The sequence below is a fragment of the Grus americana genome, chromosome 4 (genome assembly GCF_028858705.1).
Source record: "Grus americana isolate bGruAme1 chromosome 4, bGruAme1.mat, whole genome shotgun sequence".
NCBI lineage: Eukaryota > Metazoa > Chordata > Aves > Gruiformes > Gruidae > Grus > Grus americana.
This window is the reverse complement of record NC_072855.1, coordinates 35,875,087-35,892,527: the sequence shown is the minus strand read 5'-3', so window position 1 is coordinate 35,892,527 and position 17,441 is coordinate 35,875,087. Positions and strand designations below refer to the sequence as shown.

General features: G+C 38.9%; 2 protein-coding genes across 11 annotated transcripts in view; one reads left to right on the top strand and one right to left on the bottom strand.

Moving 5' to 3' along the window:
* The window catches only part of CASP3 (caspase 3), a 13,961-nt gene extending 11,078 nt beyond the window's left edge, over window positions 1-2,883 (bottom strand). For 2 of the 4 annotated variants that reach the window (XM_054823872.1, XM_054823873.1), the window contains exons 1-2: window positions 2,746-2,883; window positions 2,019-2,133 (exon numbers count right to left, since the gene is read on the bottom strand). The gene's annotated coding sequence lies outside the window, so the exon portion shown is untranslated. The remainder of the gene's footprint in view (window positions 1-2,018; window positions 2,134-2,745) is intronic. The other 2 variants (XM_054823874.1, XM_054823876.1) reach the window with 2 other exon arrangements.
* PRIMPOL (primase and DNA directed polymerase) overlaps window positions 2,805-17,441 on the top strand; it is an 18,074-nt gene continuing 3,437 nt past the window's right edge. For 2 of the 7 annotated variants that reach the window (XM_054823868.1, XM_054823861.1), the window contains exons 1-9: window positions 2,805-2,940; window positions 3,414-3,761; window positions 6,458-6,642; window positions 7,755-7,846; window positions 8,817-8,958; window positions 10,415-10,562; window positions 14,733-15,017; window positions 16,239-16,401; window positions 17,065-17,162. In XM_054823868.1, the coding sequence (XP_054679843.1) occupies window positions 6,463-6,642; window positions 7,755-7,846; window positions 8,817-8,958; window positions 10,415-10,562; window positions 14,733-15,017; window positions 16,239-16,401; window positions 17,065-17,162 (1,108 nt within the window). In that variant the 5' untranslated portion in view covers window positions 2,805-2,940; window positions 3,414-3,761; window positions 6,458-6,462. Of the gene's footprint in view, window positions 2,941-3,120; window positions 3,762-5,755; window positions 5,841-6,457; window positions 6,643-7,754; window positions 7,847-8,816; window positions 8,959-10,414; window positions 10,563-14,732; window positions 15,018-16,238; window positions 16,402-17,064; window positions 17,163-17,441 lie in introns of those variants that run through there. The other 5 variants (XM_054823863.1, XM_054823867.1, XM_054823864.1 and 2 more) reach the window with 5 other exon arrangements.

The following is a 17,441-nucleotide window of genomic DNA, read 5'->3' as shown; positions in this document are numbered from 1 at the left end:
GCATGCTTTATCTTCAGACTAGAATCTGTAACTCACCTTTAATCAATTTCTGAGCACCTTAATGCATCAAGTCACCTGCACTGCTTTAAAGAACAAAAGACATCCACAAAGAGATACCTGTTTTGTTGCTAGGGACTCAAATGCACGTTTTAATCAGCAGTATGTTTTCTGCTCTAAAGCACTAGCCAGGGTAACAGCAACAGTCTCTGGAGGACAGTGCTCATTCTAACAGACTACTAAGAATTGCCTCATCTTGGTTTAGGTAATGCAATGATGTCATGTTCTGTCAAGCAGAATACACATTTCCCTGTAGAGGATGATCTCATGCTCTTGGGGATGGGGGGGGGGAAAATCAGGACAATGCTTTAAGAGTTTAATAAAAAAATTGTTATTCTGCTCCTTGATATTCTTTTCTCTAAAAGCTTAGGTAAGATGAGCTTTCAACTGTAAGGAAATTAAAAAAAATAAGTAGCTGAAATGAGCAACAGCATTCTTCTAATCTAGCAGATTATGTTCTGTAGGTTTTAGGAAGCTTATTTTACAATATTTTATTGGGGGGAAAAGATTATTTTTTTTAAAAAAACATGAGACAGAGATAGCAAATATAAAGATGATGCTACAATGATCTTTACAGGTACTAAGTAGTAAAAAATAAAGTGGTTCAAAAAGGTCCAAAACTATGCTCAGCACGCTACCAAAAATGACCAAAGTCTCTCTGTATAGCAATAAAAGCAAAAATATATTTTGCCTTATACAAATGCAATTGTTCCAATGTTTTTATTTTGATAGGAGAATGATAAGTAAAATGATGTTTTTACCCCATTCCAGCCTGGATTTACTTATTCTACCTGGACCTAATGAAAATAAATTCACATCACCATATATCGCCACTGCCGTAAGAACCATCAGGTTTCTTTTAAAAGCAATATTTATTTGAATTGTGAACCAACAAGAGAAATTAATGATATAGCGATGAAAATAATACCAAAGCTTCTCAGACAGGGAAGGAAGCAAATAACTGAATTGTCTCTAGTTACCAACTGTATCTTGAAATATGCAAACCACGGGAGACAAGATAACACATGTTCAATGTATGTCAGCTGCTACAAAGCAATGACTGTAGCAGTATTAAAATACATGTCCAAAACAGAAACCAGTATTGTAAAACATGCCCTTAAAGATTAGAAATGGGCAGTTTTCCACCTCACATGACTGCAAGAGAAAATGCCAAGCATTCAAAGAAGGTATTTTATGTACATATATATATACAGGGCACATTGCAATACTAATGCAGATGGAAAATTAAGAATTTTCCATTCTACAATGTATAATGATAACTAATAATTATCTAATTAATAACAGAGGGAAAATATAGAAGCTGACTGCATAAAAAACTAAAAACATTTGAAATATACCACTACATTTTCTGTGCGGCATTACACCCCTATTAAATACTGCTACCACTGATGGAAGCATGCCAATATTGTGACAGCCCTTCACATTACTTCTGCTCTGGATGTGGTTGTTAGAAAGCACTGATACTGGGCCAGGACTCTGATCTTCCAAAAGCAAACAGACTTTTAGCTAGTCAGCATTAATCTGTGAAATCAGCAGCACCTGAAATAATTCTGAGAGTAGATGGGACTCTTGCTTATTCATTTACCTATAAACCACATCACCACCACAACAGATATCAGGTCCTTAATGTTAAAGATGTGGTGTGTTATTTTCCAAACCTACCAACTGATGAGAAGCAGATAATTAAAGGAGAGAATTACAAATTGGACAATAAAAGACTAGATTACCAGTGCTACCCTTCAACCCAGCAGGGAGCAGACAGGATGCAACAGACCTCAGACAGGGTGTTCTATGTGCTATAAAGTATAAGTCACAGTGTGAGGGTCCCAACTATGCTTTCCCCTACGCTGGCAGGATTAGTACAACAGAGGTAAGCGTCCGTGCCATCGCCCCTGTGACCATCATCTTGGGATGATGCCTCTCAGCTATCGCATACTCACTCTTTGTTAGCAACCGGGTCGCTGTACAGCCGTTTTTTAGATGAGGTTTAACCTGCTACCTCCAAAGCTTTATTTTGGTAGATCCAAATGCAGAATTTGATCCGGTGTTTCCAGTCTACCGGAGAGACACCAGAAAACAGTTTAAAATCAAAGTTGGGGGTTTTTTTTCCCCCTCTCTTGTTTACACAGCTTCTTCACAAAAATAGGCTTAAAGGAGCAAATTGTCTCTCTTAAGCTTCTGGAAGACTAGTAACTGAACCCCTGCGCTCTCCCTGCGGAGACAAGGAAGCGGGGAGCGCTGGGACTGCGCCGCGGCCGGTCTCCTCCCGCCGCTCCCAGGAGGCAGAGGCGCTGCGGCGGGCGCAGGGGGGACATCCGGCCCCGACAACCGACCGCCCCGCCGTCGCCACCAGACGTGCAGCGGCAGCCGGGGGAGCGCGACAGCGGCGCTCTGAGCCGGGCCCGCCCCGGGAGAGCCGTGGCTCCCCTCCCGGCCCAGGCGTGGGGAGGATTCCACTCCCCTCAGCCGGCTCGCTGCGAGAGAGACGCGGGCGGCCGCCCCTGCCGGACCGAGGCCCCGCGGAGCCGGAGAGCCACAGCCTGGCTCCAGGCGGGCGCCGGCCAGCTCTACCCCACCCCCCACCGCTTTGTTCAGCCCAGCCGCCACGCCCGCAGCCCGGCACCCGCGCCGCCGCCACCACAACCACCTGCCGGCTCTGCCACCTACCCGCTCCGCCGGCGCTGCGCTCCTACCTGCCTTCCTCGGGGCTGGGCTCGGTGCGGCGTGGAGGGAGGAAAGCAGAGCCGCCGGTGTAGGCGAGTGCCTCGCGACCCCTCTGGCTCCTCCCCGCGCGGGGTTGGAGAGCCCGCCCCAGCGGCACGTAGTTCAAACGCCAACGGCGGCAGCGCGCGGGCTACGGCGGTGAGTCGGTACCGGCGGGGATTGCCTTCCCCCTATCCCCCGAAGCTGTTTTCGGCCGTGCAAGGCGGCCCCCGGCCCTGAAGGGAGGTGGCGTGAGGCCAGGCTGAGCACCGTGGCTGAGGAGCCGCGCGGGTCGGCCGCCTGCCCTCCCCTCCCCGGGGCCTTCCGGGAGCCGTGAGGTCGTTACTCCCGTCGGTCCCCGTCTTCCTAGCGCGGGGCTTGCCGCAGCGGGCCGGGTCCCTCGAGTGTGCTCCGTTACACGGGGGAGACGTAAGCAACCGCTGCCTTCGGCTGCCGCTAACGCCCCGGTTACCCCGGCATCAGGCACGTAGGGGTACGCACGCAAGCCGTGCGCGCGTTTGAGTGCTGTGCCTGTTATATGTGCCCGAGGGCGAGGAGTTACGCTGCACGTCATGCTGTTACGTTTGACTTCATGTAACCCAAATCCTGTTGTCTTTTGTCTTCTGTTTTAGTTCCTCTGCGTGCTGAAAAAATTTACCTTTCTGACAGAATGGTGGTTCAGAAAGATAATCACCATCTGAAGTAATTTGTGGGGATGATTGCCAAATGAGAGGCTATCTTTCAGATTTCAGCAAGCTAGATAAGCGTGAATGTACCGGACTGTATCAGAGCAGGACCTTCCACTTACGGCAGGGTTTATCTCCCACCACTACATGATGAATGCTTGGAAATTGTACAGCCGATCGGCAAATGTAGTCTGAGTATACCTTCCTACTAGCGTCCCGCTGCCTCGCTGCTCAACCTTACACAACAGCTCTCTGAAGCTGAGGGCGAGTTTCAGCTTCGTCATCAACTTTCAGGTTAGTTTCGTACGTTGACTTTTGGTAGCAGGAGTCAGGGTAAGCTTTAACATTAGAGACTGAGTTTTCCAGCTTCTCACGACAGGCACTACCGTACTTTTTGAGGTCTTATCACCAGGTCTAATATCCTGCATTTTGCAGAAAATTCCTCGAATCTTAATTGTAGAAGCTACTTCTCCTATTAGGAGCGCAAGATGAAAATTTGATGCTTCTTGTTATTGTTGAGGGAAGATGAGTAGTGTTTGTCAGTATGCCACAGTTCAGCTCAATGCAAGGATAACTAAGCTAACTTTCACTGACATTAAGAAATTTAGCACTAGGGAGAAAGTTATTAAATATGTTCTTCTAAGGCTGAATCAGTAGCTTGGAGAAAATCTCATGGATTTATTAGTGTTGAGGAGCATGAATTCTGCCATAGAGCTGTGTTGCATGATACATGCAGGCCAGGAAACCAATGCATTGTGTTATTTTGAGTAGCAATTGATTTGCATGTATACGCTTCTTTTCTCAGCAGGTGTGGATACTGTGTTTTGTCATACTATGAAATCATGCATTTGTGTTTGTCTTTCCTTGTAGCATGAGGGAGAAAATTGCCATTTCTGAAATAGTGAGTCCATTTGTTTAAAAACAAATAAACCCAACCCCCTCCCAGCCATTTAAGGTGTAAAAATACAAGATGTCCACTGGCCTCATCACTAAAAAAAGAAGTAGTCTTTCATCAAAAGGGGAGAATGAAATAACAAGGTCTTTAAGTCATCTCACAGAAGATACATTTTCCTAGGGTCTTCATGTGATCATCCTGCTGAGTAAAAACACTGAAGTCCAAACATGTTGGTGACAAAATTTCTTTCTGGCAAGTAAAATAAAAATAAGTAGTCCCCTTACTTCTGGTGGGACAGAAGAGAGGAAGATGAAGTGGGAATTTCCCAGTGAACTCTGAAGGCTAGTCTGTAGTTACACCTAGTTTGTAAGTGTAAATTGTATGTGCTGTAAATAGATGTGTTGTGATCGGTATAGTTGATACAGAAACTGAAGTTACCTTGAAAAGACCTAACATGTTGGACTGCTGAGAATCTGAGATGTTTGCACTGCAAGAACAGTGACAGATCTCAGTTTAAAGTAAGGGTCATCAGCCTTCTTGTACGTTCAGATATCTCCCCAGCTGTGTTTCTGCAAAATTAGGTCCTGATCTAACTAGGAAGTTTAAAATGAGTAGAGAATTATGGGAATTGTCCTTCACTTCTTTTTAGCGGTCACCTTGTGGGAAAGTGCTGAGGTACGGAATGTCTTTTGCACCTAGTTAATTTACAACAGGGCCAACAGCATCAAAATGAAACTGAGGGTTCAGCTAGCACTTCTGGGAAACGCTGATTGCTGTCTATAATTTCATTTTTCATTCCCAAAGAAGAAACTAATTGCAAGAAAAGCAAGGGAGTAGAGGAAATTCATAGGTCAGGAGACCGACAAGGTCTATAAAGATAATATGTCTGACCCCTCTAAGAGAAAAAACCACTCTGTTATTTAGACTTGACATGGGCGCTGAACTGTCAAAACATAGGCAGGCTTAAATGTACCATGGGCAGAAATTTAGGTGTCCAGGAACCTTTACTGTGGAAAACTTGGAGGAGGATTCATAGGGTCTAACATTTGGGCTTTGGGGCCCGCAAGAATATTTAAATACCTAAAGTCACTGAGTGGATTCAGCTTGTTAAGGGTTTGAATGCTTTTGAGTATAGTCAGTTTCATTTTTATCTTTCATTGCGATGGGGAGGTTGTTAAGGGAACCAAGTGGTTATGCTGGGCAGAACAAAAAGATGCATCTTCATCTTTGTTACTTCTTGCCCCCTCTTCCTGTGTTTCACAGTTCCTTAGCAATGCTCTTTACCCATTTGCAGTTCGGAGGGGCAATGAATTTTCCCAGAAAAAAGTTAATTACACTTACAAATAATTATAAGCAAGTTAATGTATTTGTGCTTTACTACATTACTTTGTAGCATTTGGATTCCTTTATGTGACTAGAAGTTTAAAGGTTGCAAGATAGCAAGCATTTCTGTGTCACATGCTATTTCTTGAAAAGAGGTAAGATTGCTATCTTAAGTTTGCAAGAAAGTACGTGAGATTTTAAAGCAGGGGAAGGTATTACTGATCGATAGCAAAGGTCGGCAGCAGAGAACGGAGCCCTCGTTTTGGATTTCAATTCTTTGACATACACCGCTCATACCTAGAGTCACTGAAATCTTACTTTTTCTCAGGAACTCAACTGCTGTTGTACCCATACAAATTAATTATCTCATTTGTCTCTCCAGCCATAAAGCAGAATTAATAGTATTTTTTCACTCCTTACAAATGTTGTGTGGCTAATTAACACAGTTTGTATAGTCTTTGAGGAGGAATGTAATACCATTCTGAAAACAAAAATGAAAGTTCATAGGCCTTCTCTTATTGTGCCTGTTCTGTTTACCTTGAGTGGTATCAATATGAAAATCTTTTACTTCCAAAACTGTGTGGCAATAATTAATGTTAAAATGAGTATCATAGCAATGTTAGGTGTTGACTTGGAATATTGCCTACTCTCAGTTAATAAATCAAGTACGCTCAATAGAACCAGAATCAAAAGCAGTGATGGGTACAGGATATATTAAAAGTGAGTCACAAACAGAAATTGGTACTGATTTGACTATTTGTAATTGCTTTAGGACAAATGAAGAGGAAATGGGAGGAAAGACTGAAGAAAGTGGAAGAACTAGCATCTCACTATGAAAGAAACCCTCTTCCTCCAGTTTATAGACCAAAACTGTCCAAACCCTTTCTGCCATCCTCTGTTTGGAAAATATTTTGTCGTCAGGCTGAAGCTTTCAATTATGTAAAAACCTGCAAAGAGGTAAATTATTTGTTAGGTGAATGTCTCTGCTCTTTAGGTATTTTAAAGGTTGAATGTAACTTAAAAGCGTGGTTGACAGTAAAGTCTTTATCAGATTGCAAGATCTTTTCTTTCTTCTTCGTTTTTTTCTCCTTCTTCCCAATCCTGAAACAGCAAGTGGTTTTTCTTGTTGGTGTTGGGTTTGGTTTTGGTGGGTTTTTTTGTCTGTGTAGGAATCATGGTACACTGGAGGTAGCTCTAAGAAGTACTAGTTCTAACATATGAATTGATAGGTGGTGTTAACCTCTAACAGTAAAAGTGCTTTTTGGGTAACATTGTACATTGATAGATTTGTTCCTTCTGAAGGTGAGCAAGCTGTCAGGGTTGGCAGGAGAATGGGAAGGTAGTGGGAGTTGAGTAGTAAGAAAGAGGAGCAAAAAACCGAGGAAGAAAAAGAGGAGGCAGAGACAAAATATAAACAATACAAGTCTCCAGTGGCATCAGAGTAGCACGTTCAGATGATAAGGAATTATGAGCCAAATAAATGTTACGCAAAATGTATTCTCTGTTTTCAGTTTAATACTTTTCAAATTGATTGCTGTTTTTAAAGAAAGCACTGGGTTTTCTTCCATGCTGTTTTAGGTGTTTAAGTAATCCTGACAGTCTGTTTTCCAAAATGCACTCTCACTGGCTTGGCAATGGGGGGGGTTTGTGTTTTCAGATTTTCATTTTTGGATTTAAATAATATAGTCTAAAGAATATTTGCTATAAAGCCATATATGCTGCCATCATGTCTGTGAGGCTGTTCCTTTCAGTACATTGTTCCTCCTTCAGTTACATACACTTGCCACTGATCAGAAAAAAGAAGGCTTTACAGAAAAAACAGAGTTAACATTAATGCACAGAAAGAAAAGCTTCAAATTTTTATTCATGTAGCCGAAATCAAAATGATGTTCTTATATAAAACCAGATGCTACTTAGGTTGAAAAAGGATAAGTGATCTACCTATAGTTTTCAAGTATTTACTAACTTTTGACCAAAGAAATTAATATCATATAGGAACTTCTGAAGACTGCAACTGGTTCTTTGAATAAAAAAAAAAAAAACAACCTTTAATGTTTTTATTTTGCAAGGATGTTCATGTATTTGCCTTGGAAAAGAACACACAAAGTGGACAGAGGTTTTACCTTGTGACAACATATAAAGAGCTTTGGTTTTATTACACGTGAGTATTTGAAAAGTTACCACATACATTACTATAAGATAGTAGTGTACTGGATATCTTATTATCTAATAATAGCTATTACTGGATTGCTATCCCCAGTAGCTGTCTGCTGCTCTGACTAGCACAGAACTGTAACGGGTTGCCTGAGGTTTGATCTTGGCCATGGGGAAAATCGTCGTAAGGACAAACCAATCTATTTCATCGTGGTTTTCAACTTTCTTTTGAGTTGCAGACTGCCATTTTTTCCTGTGAATTAAGGACCCCATCTGCTGAACTTAAATCTAATAGCAGTAGATTTTCTTTTGCTGTCAGCTTTCCTCAGGGGATCATACCAACATGTGATACAAACATATTTCCATGATTAGTTGTCTGTCCATTTAAATGAGCATTAATATAAATGTCCAGTTATCGATTTATGGTTTTGTAGTTGCGTGATGTAGTTTCAAGTATTGATAATTTGATCATGCACTGAACTTTTTTTCCCAATTTTTTGTTTTACAATAAAACATTTGATTATGAAGTAAAAGAAATCTAAGAGTCAATTTTTATATGAAAAGTAAACTTTTTTCTCAATTTGAAAATGAGATTAATATTTAATTTAGTTAGAAAAAAGTGGGTGTAATCTCATTTTTAGTGCTTAAGACATATGAGTGATAAGTTTTTTACTGTTGTTTTCATCATTCCTTAAATTCTCAATAGCATTTCTGTTGACAGTATGTATTGTAAGACTTGGGGGGGGATGGGAAGAAGAATACTTTACAAACCTAAATTCTAGGCCAGGCAAATATCTTTGTTGATATTTGATGCTGAAATTAGTTACAAATTTTACAAAGCATTATAGGTGCTACTTTTTTAATGTGGGTGGTTGATTGAAAAATAAATTTAGGACTTGTGGGGTCCTGGTTTGCAACTGATAAGTATGTATGATGTTTATCATGAGAGGTTGTGATTTGTTTTTTGTTTTCCTTAGGAAAGATTATAAAACAAGTCTTATGCATTGCTATGAAGTAATTCCTGAAAAAGATGCTTGCAAACTTTATTTTGATTTGGAGTTCTACAAACCAGCAAATCCTGGTGCAGATGGCAAGAGTATGGTTGTGAAGTTAATTGAGGTAAACTGGAGCAAAGTCACGTTGTAGATTAATATGAATTTGTTGTTGATTTAATGTGAAACCAAATTATTCACCACTTTATCTTATCCTGTAGTAAAATGGAAAAGAATTGTAGACCTAGTGGGTTTTTTGATGAAGTCAAAAGTACTGTTTTAATTAAAGCAAAGGTTCTCTCCTTTAAGTGAAAGGAAAAAATAAAGAACGGTGGTTGTTGAAATGCTTGTATTCGCTGTAGGTTTACTGGTGTGATAAGTTTGCTTTTGCAGATTGTTTTATGTGCTCTGCCGCTTCAAAGCTGTAAAGCTGAAGGAGTGTTTAGGTGTTCTTCAGAATAGCATCTATAAAAGTTCCATACAGATATTCCTCAGCCAATTTCCTTTGCCAGCTGGTGCAGTCATATATCAAGGCTTAGATAAATCCCTCCTGATTTTAGGTGTCTTCAAGATGGCAGTTCATTATAGTTGAGTTAAATTATGATGTAGAGAACATCAGGTGACTGCACTTATCAATTTAGTACCTAAAGTTAAATATCTTTGCTAATTATCAATTTTATTAAATAGTGCAAATTTCCATTTTATTGCAAATTTGGTTGGAAAATGGGCTCCACCGCAAATTCAGTATGACCAAGGTGGAAAATAAAGCAGGTTTTTAGAATATCTTCTGTTCCAATAAAATCTCTTTGTGAGTGGCCATTTATTTATGAGACTTCTGATGCTTATATGTCCCTAGCTAGAAAGGAAAGAAAAAGATGATTGAGATTGTTCCTTCATAAAGAACCTTTCATTGATACAGAATCTGGAGGGCTTTACTCCATTGTGGATTGATTCTGAAATCTAGAGATTCCTCAGGTTAAGAAGAGAATTTTGGATTTGCTGGATGGGGGATCTGAGATGCTAAAATCCTAAGCTTCCAGACCCTGAAGTTCTTAGTCTCAGTCCTAAGCATGAGTAATCAGAAGCTTAGCTTACAGAAAGTTTTTAGAGCTATTTTAGAGCCAGACATCTTGTGTTTTTTGCTTAGTTAGTGTTCATTGTGTCATACCAATGAATTAGCTAAATCATAACAGTGAATTAGCATACCAACCCTTTCTATCATGATAGCCTTTATCTTCCATTCTAGGTTAGCCTGCATTACAAACATTGTCACTCTGGGTGTGAACTGCTTTGTGGTGGAAAAAAACAGAAGATAAAGCCACTAAATTAGACTTTGACCTGAAAAACTGAAAATCTGCTTAGCTTATCACTGTTAGAATAATTCAGTGACTTGCTTATTTCAGAAAATACAGTCTATGTCAAATTTGGTTAAAATTTACTGTTATGAGTTAGTTTGAATTAATTCTATGCTTAAAATGAGAAAACTTGAAAAAAGATTTAGAATCTGCATTTGTGTTACATTTTATAGATACCATTATTAAAAATTCTAGAGGAAATAGCCTAATTAATTTTTATAATTTCAGCTTGTCAGCCAAAAATTAAAAGAACTTTATGATGTAAATTGTTCAGCCAAAGATGTCTTGAATTTAGATTCCAGTACTGATGAAAAATTTAGTCGGCACTTAATATTTCTACCCCAAAAGACTGTATTTAAGGATAATATTCATGTTGGTAAGTGTGTTCTTTTCTCTTACATGTAGAAATAAAAGGTGAGGTTTTGACTTTTTGTACAGTGCCATCTCACATTTGAATATTTATTTTAATGGAATTATGTGTGGAAACAAATATGTATTCCCAGCAGAAATGACTACCTATTTCTATTTCATTAAGGCTCATTATTTCTCAATTCATCCTCTACATCCTTTTTCTATAATTAGCATTTGTGTTGGCAAAAATGTAACTTTTTTTGTGCCTGTATGTTTTATTTACGAAACTACTGGTAAGACTGGGTTTTGGCTTGAAAATTGTTTTACAGTATGACTCCTTAGTTTTCAGGTTAATGTCAGTCTTAACGATTAAAGCTACAATTATTGGCTTTAAATACAGTTGGTTTGTGCTTAGCACAGGGTCAGTAAGGCAGGACAAATATGGTTTCAAGCCACCAGGGTATAACCATGATTAATAGAAAATCAAAAGCAATTTTAATTGTTGATGTAAGTTGGGATTTCATGAGATATGGCAACTCCAACACAAAGAATTGTCAGTTCAGGGTTGTCTTGACTCCATTTTTAAAATAAGTATAATAATACCTCCTCACTTCACAGAAGTATTTTGAACATACTTTTAAAATACTGTTTGTGAAGCACTGAGATGCTAGTGGTGAGCATTAAGGAAAGTTAATGTTGAAATTAGTAATTTCTTCTTCTTGTATATGTATTCTGTATGGTGTGCAGTAAAGCAGGCTTATAGACGTACATTGAACAATGAGGGCACAAGAGAGTATCAGCTGAGTTTTGTCTGACAGAAGCAGGTACTGATGGAAAACAGCTTGTTCAGTGGTGGAATTAAAATCTGTATCAACCTACAAATGCAGAAGTTTGGCTTATTTAACATTGCACCTGCAACCTTTGTTTTGTCATTACTTAATGTTTGAGTGTTGGATTTTGTAACCTTTGTTCCTTATTGTGTTTGTTTCAAACAAACAAATAGGGTGAGGGAAAGGAAGCAGAAATGCTGTTATATAGTACCCTGTTAATGGTCTAATGGGTTATTAGAAGGGATGAAATTTAAATTTGTGACATTTAGCTCTACCATTTGTGTTCAGGAGGAACTGTGTCAACAGCAGCAGGATTACGTGTATCAGAGAGAAAGAAGTTCTGTGCTTTGTTACTGGGTTTCCACTGGCAAGTAGAATAGGAAGAGTTGAGGATGTTGGGTTCATCATTTTGCTCCCACTCAGATTCCCACTTTTATTCTGCTGTCTGCTTGGTCACAATCTGTCTGGCTGTCTTCATGCCTAGTCTTTCTTTTCCTTTCCCACTCTTATCTCTTTTTCTAGCTCTGCACCTTCCTTCATTCCAGTCTTGAGTAAAGCTTATACTGTATTTCTTCTTTTTTTTTTTTTTTTTTTAATACCTCCTGTGATTTTAAGTAGCTTCTTACTGTGCACTGTGTATGTCCTAGCAGGGGATTGTAGAGAGCCCAGGGAAGAAGGGCTCTTTGCTTTTAGTTCTTATGACAGCACAGTGATGCTGTCATTAATGACACAGTGTTGGACTACTTTCTAGCCCGGTATTGCATTAGAGAAAATCTTATTTTCCTTTTGAATTGTCCAGTTATTTCATGGGGAGAACACATGTACTGTTGGATCAAAGTTGTGTAGGGTTGACATGTTTTGTGCTGTTCTGAGGAATCATCTATGAAAGGTCTTGTAAGCATGAACAGCTGGAGGAGTAGAGCAAACTGTAAGGAGAAGCTGGATCTTGTAGGCCTGTGTGCATATATGCTTTTTTTCCTCCCCAAATATTTTTAATATATGCACGTGGCCCATGGCCTAAGCATCACTTCAGGCCAAATTCAAATCCTTACTCCAACACAGAGGCCATAGGATTTCTCAGAACCACTTTATTTCAGCTTTTTTTGACATTAAACTCCCTATTTCTTATTCTTATGAGCAGTAGAATCTTTGTCCCTAAACTTTTTGAGGAGTAGATCACATGGCAAGCTAAGCAGATTGTCAAAAATTATAAGCAAACATTTATAATATTGGCTGCCAGCCCCAAGTATGAGGCAGTGCAGTTATTTCTTACGTGACACCGTGATAACAGCTACACACCTCAAAGACTTAAATGGCATCATTGCAATTTTTAGTTCAAAAGTAAGGGCTTTAACTCCTCTGCCACTATAAATCTCTTAAGTAATACATGGGTGATAAATAATTTGGTATTACAGCAATTTTAGCCTGTGATCTTGATAACTAAATTACATTAGTTCTTTCAGCAGAAGCTTGAACTGTTTATTCTAGTCCATTTGTTAAGTGTTCTGTGTCTCCACTGTGAGGTGAATTTGAGATGTTTACTATCAGACTTAAAATATACTTAGAAATTGTATATTCACGTTTGACTTTGCCTTTTCAACAAGAGGTTGAAGCCGCAGTAAAAATTGATTTTTTTTATAATTGAGATGTGTAAATGTCAGTGTTAAATTTGTGCATGTTACCAATAATATTACACTCTAGACTTTTCATTAATGCAGTTTAGTAACATGCTTGACAAACCTGGCTTAAAGCCTATTAGCTTTGTACTTTGCAAAATATTCTACTGTAGGAAATAAGTAAAAATGCAGATAAATTCATAAAGTAATTTCACAGAATCTATATGAAAATACATATATTCTTTGAGGTGACAAAGATTTTGTCTAATGTTAAACTTTAAAAGGGTTCATATATTTTTCAGACACATTCAAGTGTTGTCTTTTTTAAAATTCATCATTGTGGTGTACTGTCTAACAAAAATTACTTTGAGTTAGTGGTATTTATGTGGGATAAACAACTAGAATATGAATTATCACATCTTGGATGATATTGGTTCATAAGCATTTTATGTCAGGAGTCATGCACAAAGTGCATGGGCTTAAAATTAAATATGATTAAAAACTTTTAGTATCTAATATTTGGAATTAGTTACTATTTAGAATTAAAATACAGGGACTGAGTTCATAGCTTACGTAAGAAAGCACAGGAGATCATGTAGGTCGACAGGAACGCTGTGGAGACCAATCAATTTACATTGTTACACACAGTTGACAAATACAAAATACAGTCAAGATACAAAGGTGTGAAATGCAGGGTTTGGTTCCCACATGTGACCAGTTAGAAGAAATGGGAAGAGAGAAAACAAAGGTGTGTATGAATGATAAAGAACTAACTCCTAAAATAATCATTCACTGACAGAACCCTTGCTATTCTGACACCAGAGTGATTGTTACTTAAGTGCACACACCAAAAAAGGCAGTGGTCAACCAGGACTTGTAGAGATGCTCTAACTTTTATGGTAATTGAAATAAACTACGGTTCTGAGATAGGTACATTTTCTCCCTGAACTGAAGATCCAAGTAACTATTGTTGTAAACCTGAGAAATTCTGTATGCATAGTTGAACACGCAAGGTTAAAACGCTGTCTGTGACTGAATCATTTATATGCCTTGGTAGTGCTGTAAGGAATTATGAGGATGGTGATACTGATGCTTGATACACTGTGTCATTCTGCTGATACGTAGCATAGGAGGACTGAGAGTTCATGTTCTTTCGGGTTCCCCATTGAAGCTTCACCCAACAACTGTGGGATCTTCCTTGCCAGTATTCCTTCCACTTCTTTGTTTTTCTTCCACATCTGTATTTATTCTCTTCTTTCTCCCTGCACGTAATTTGGCCATGGTTTTCATTTGTCTGTCTTTGGTTACCATCTAGCAGAGCCTGGAGTACAATGGGACTTGGATAAAAATACTTGGAGTTTGAAAAGTCATTACAAAATACTTTTGTAACAGTAATTTGTTGTTCAAGTAAGCCCTGGTCAAACTGTTACTTCAGTTAATATACCGTGAAGCTTCAAGTAAACCTTTATTCTGAAAGTGAAATTAGGGAAAGCAGTAGTGAGAAAAAAAAGGAATAAAAAGAAAAAAGTTTAATAAAAATTCTTGCCAAGCATGCATTTCTTAGTTCCTAACCAGAACCATTTTCTGCCCTGGGCTGATTCAAAAGATTTAAATAAAGAAATAAACCTCAAACTCCAATCACTTCCATCTTGGCTGTTTTGAAAAATGTTTACACAGGAACTAAGTGCTTTCTTAACTGATAAATGATGTTACCTGCTTTGGGGGGTTTTTTGTTTGTTTGTTTTTAAGGTAACTTTGTGAGAACCATTTTGCAGCCTGCCATAAGGTTAATGGAGAGTGCTGCTGCTGTTGTGATTCCAGAAGGAGGAGCAGGACATGTTTTCCAGTGTTCTGCAGAAGGAGTTGGATCAGATGGTTCTCCTACAAACCTCACAGCCATCGAAGATGCTTCCAAAGGCTGGCCAGCCATTGCTCACAAAACAAAAGAAACATCACACCAGGGAGAAAATTTGGAATTTTCCTTTCTAATAGTAAATGGTAAAGAAGGAGGCAAGCAACTTTTTGTGGATCTAGGTAAATAAAAGTGCTTTTTAACCTCTTTGGGATGCAACAAAGGTGATGAGATGTACTTTAATCTTTGCTCACAGACAATAACAACAGTGTTCTTATTGTTATCCCTACAGTCAGAATTTAAACCAAATGCAATTCATGCTGAAACTGTCATCATAAATGCTGTACTTTAAAGGAGCCTTAGATTCTTGGTCCATGGAACTTCTTAGATTACTACATTTAATTATTTTGCTCTGCAGTTTGAAGAAATCCTTGCCACACAAGACTGTAATTAATTTTGTTCCTAAGGACTTAGTGCTCCTATTTGGATTAAGAGAGGATAGTATATTGTGCTTGTTTATCATTTCAGTTGAATTAGAAGTTGCTTAATTATGGAACAAGTCTTAACAGGTGTGGCCTTCTGTATTGTTCTACATGTATGAATTGAGCCTTCTTCCCCTGTTTGGAGTGGCAGGTGTTCAGTTTTAATGACAGAGTAATAGAAATTTTGGGTTGGGCGCTTCATGCCCCAGTTGTGCTCAGCCTATTCATGGTATTAAAACGTTAAGTCTCCACGAGCACAACACCCATAGTCAGCCTAAAGTTTGAAACTTCCACCCTTCTCCATCCCCATACCTGGTTTCTCTGCTTCTTTGCCCCTGTCTCAGGGAAATGAGAATAGCTTAGCACACTTTTGTACAGCAGTGCATTACGTACTTGAGAACTGTTTACCAATACATTCTTAGATGGATTAGGCAATGTTTACTGCTCGGTTTTTTGTTGTTGTTTGTTTTTGAGACTGGAATTGGAATTAAATTTTTCTGATACATACTTCACGGTGTACTACACACCAGTGGTGTCTGGTATGCAAAATCCAGGAAGTTTGCTGAATATGAAGTACTTGCTGGTTAAAATAATTGTATAGCTTTTCATGGCCAGCTGTATGTCACAAAGTTAAGGTGAAAGCACCTTTTATTTTTATACTGAAAGAAAGTTTCAGCCATGATAATGTGAAAAAGATTAAAATGCCTATGTAGAGCTGTTAAGTGTTTGTCTTCTATAACCTAAAAATGTACATGTGTGCATGATCTTGCTTTGTTGCATTTTTTCTATGGGAGGTGAACTGAAGTCAGTAAGAGTTTTTGCCCATTCCTTACACCCTTCTAAGGAAAAATGTTGAATTTACAAGTACTAAGTACCATAACTCCTAGCCAGCATTGTTAAGAAATAGTTGTTTTCCTGTAGGAGTTTATACAAGGAACAGAAATTTCCGGATGTATAAATCATCAAAAGCAGGAAAAAATGTGATTCTGAAGATAGCAGAGGATAATAAGTTTGTCCCTGACTGTGAAGAGGATGTTTCCTTGGAAGAAGCGTATTTTCTTTCCTCTTTGATCTGCAACATTAGGTAATTGTCTAATTCCAATTAAAATATTTTAAAATATATACTTCAGTGTTTTTTTTCCCTGCAGCAGTTACAAATAAGTACTATCAATGGGCAGTTATTCCATGAACACTGTTAGAGTGTAATTGAGGAGTTTCCAGTAGAATTCCTTGTTTTTGAAGAAAAAATTTCTTGGGACTCCTCCTAAATTTTTTTTTTAACCTACCTTCATTTCTCTATACACAAAATGCCAAAATGTAACCATTATTAACTTTGGTCGGATTCTGTATAGTTCTGAAAGGAAAAGTTACAGATTCCCAGTCAATTAAATATTTCAAAGTATGATAAAAAAATTAAAAGTATTTTTTTGTACATGTTTACTTGCGTACCAGATTTCCCATTTGGTACAGCCCTCTGCTGGTGTAAGTAAGTCAGAGGAGACTGTCACAATGAGAAGAAAAAGTGCTGTAACGATAGTGAAAGGTAGCACGCAAGCTCACAGGGTGGCTGAGGTTGGCAGGGACCTCATCTGGTCCAACCCCCTGCTCCAGGGACCTCATCTGGTCCAACCCCCTGCTCCAGCAGGGCCACCTACAGCTGGAGGCCCAGGACTATGTTATATTATTCCATACTATGTTATGCTGTAAGAATCACACATTTTCCTTTGTTATTCTCTCTTTTCTTCAGAGTGAAAGATGACACAAAAGTTCTGTCATCTGGGTTTTCAGAGGAGGAGAGAAAAATGTCTGCTTTTTTAAACAGTAAAACCACCAGAAGCAGTAGAGGTACCTCAAGCCTTTTCTACTGTATAGAGAAAAAAGTACTCTTAAATTAGACGTACTGCGACTTACCTGATAACCTCTGGGAGAGCTTTCTGCAGGAGGCAAAGTAAAGCTGTACTGAAGGATGCTCTGCAGCACTTCAGTGCCATTTCCCCTCCTCTCCCGCTCCCATAGCTGTCATGCTCTGTTCCAGTTCCCTCAGTACCTTAGGCTGGGGGGTTGGGGGGGTGCGGTTTAAAGATCTAGCGGAAACTAACACTGGATTTATCCCTGGTTTTATTT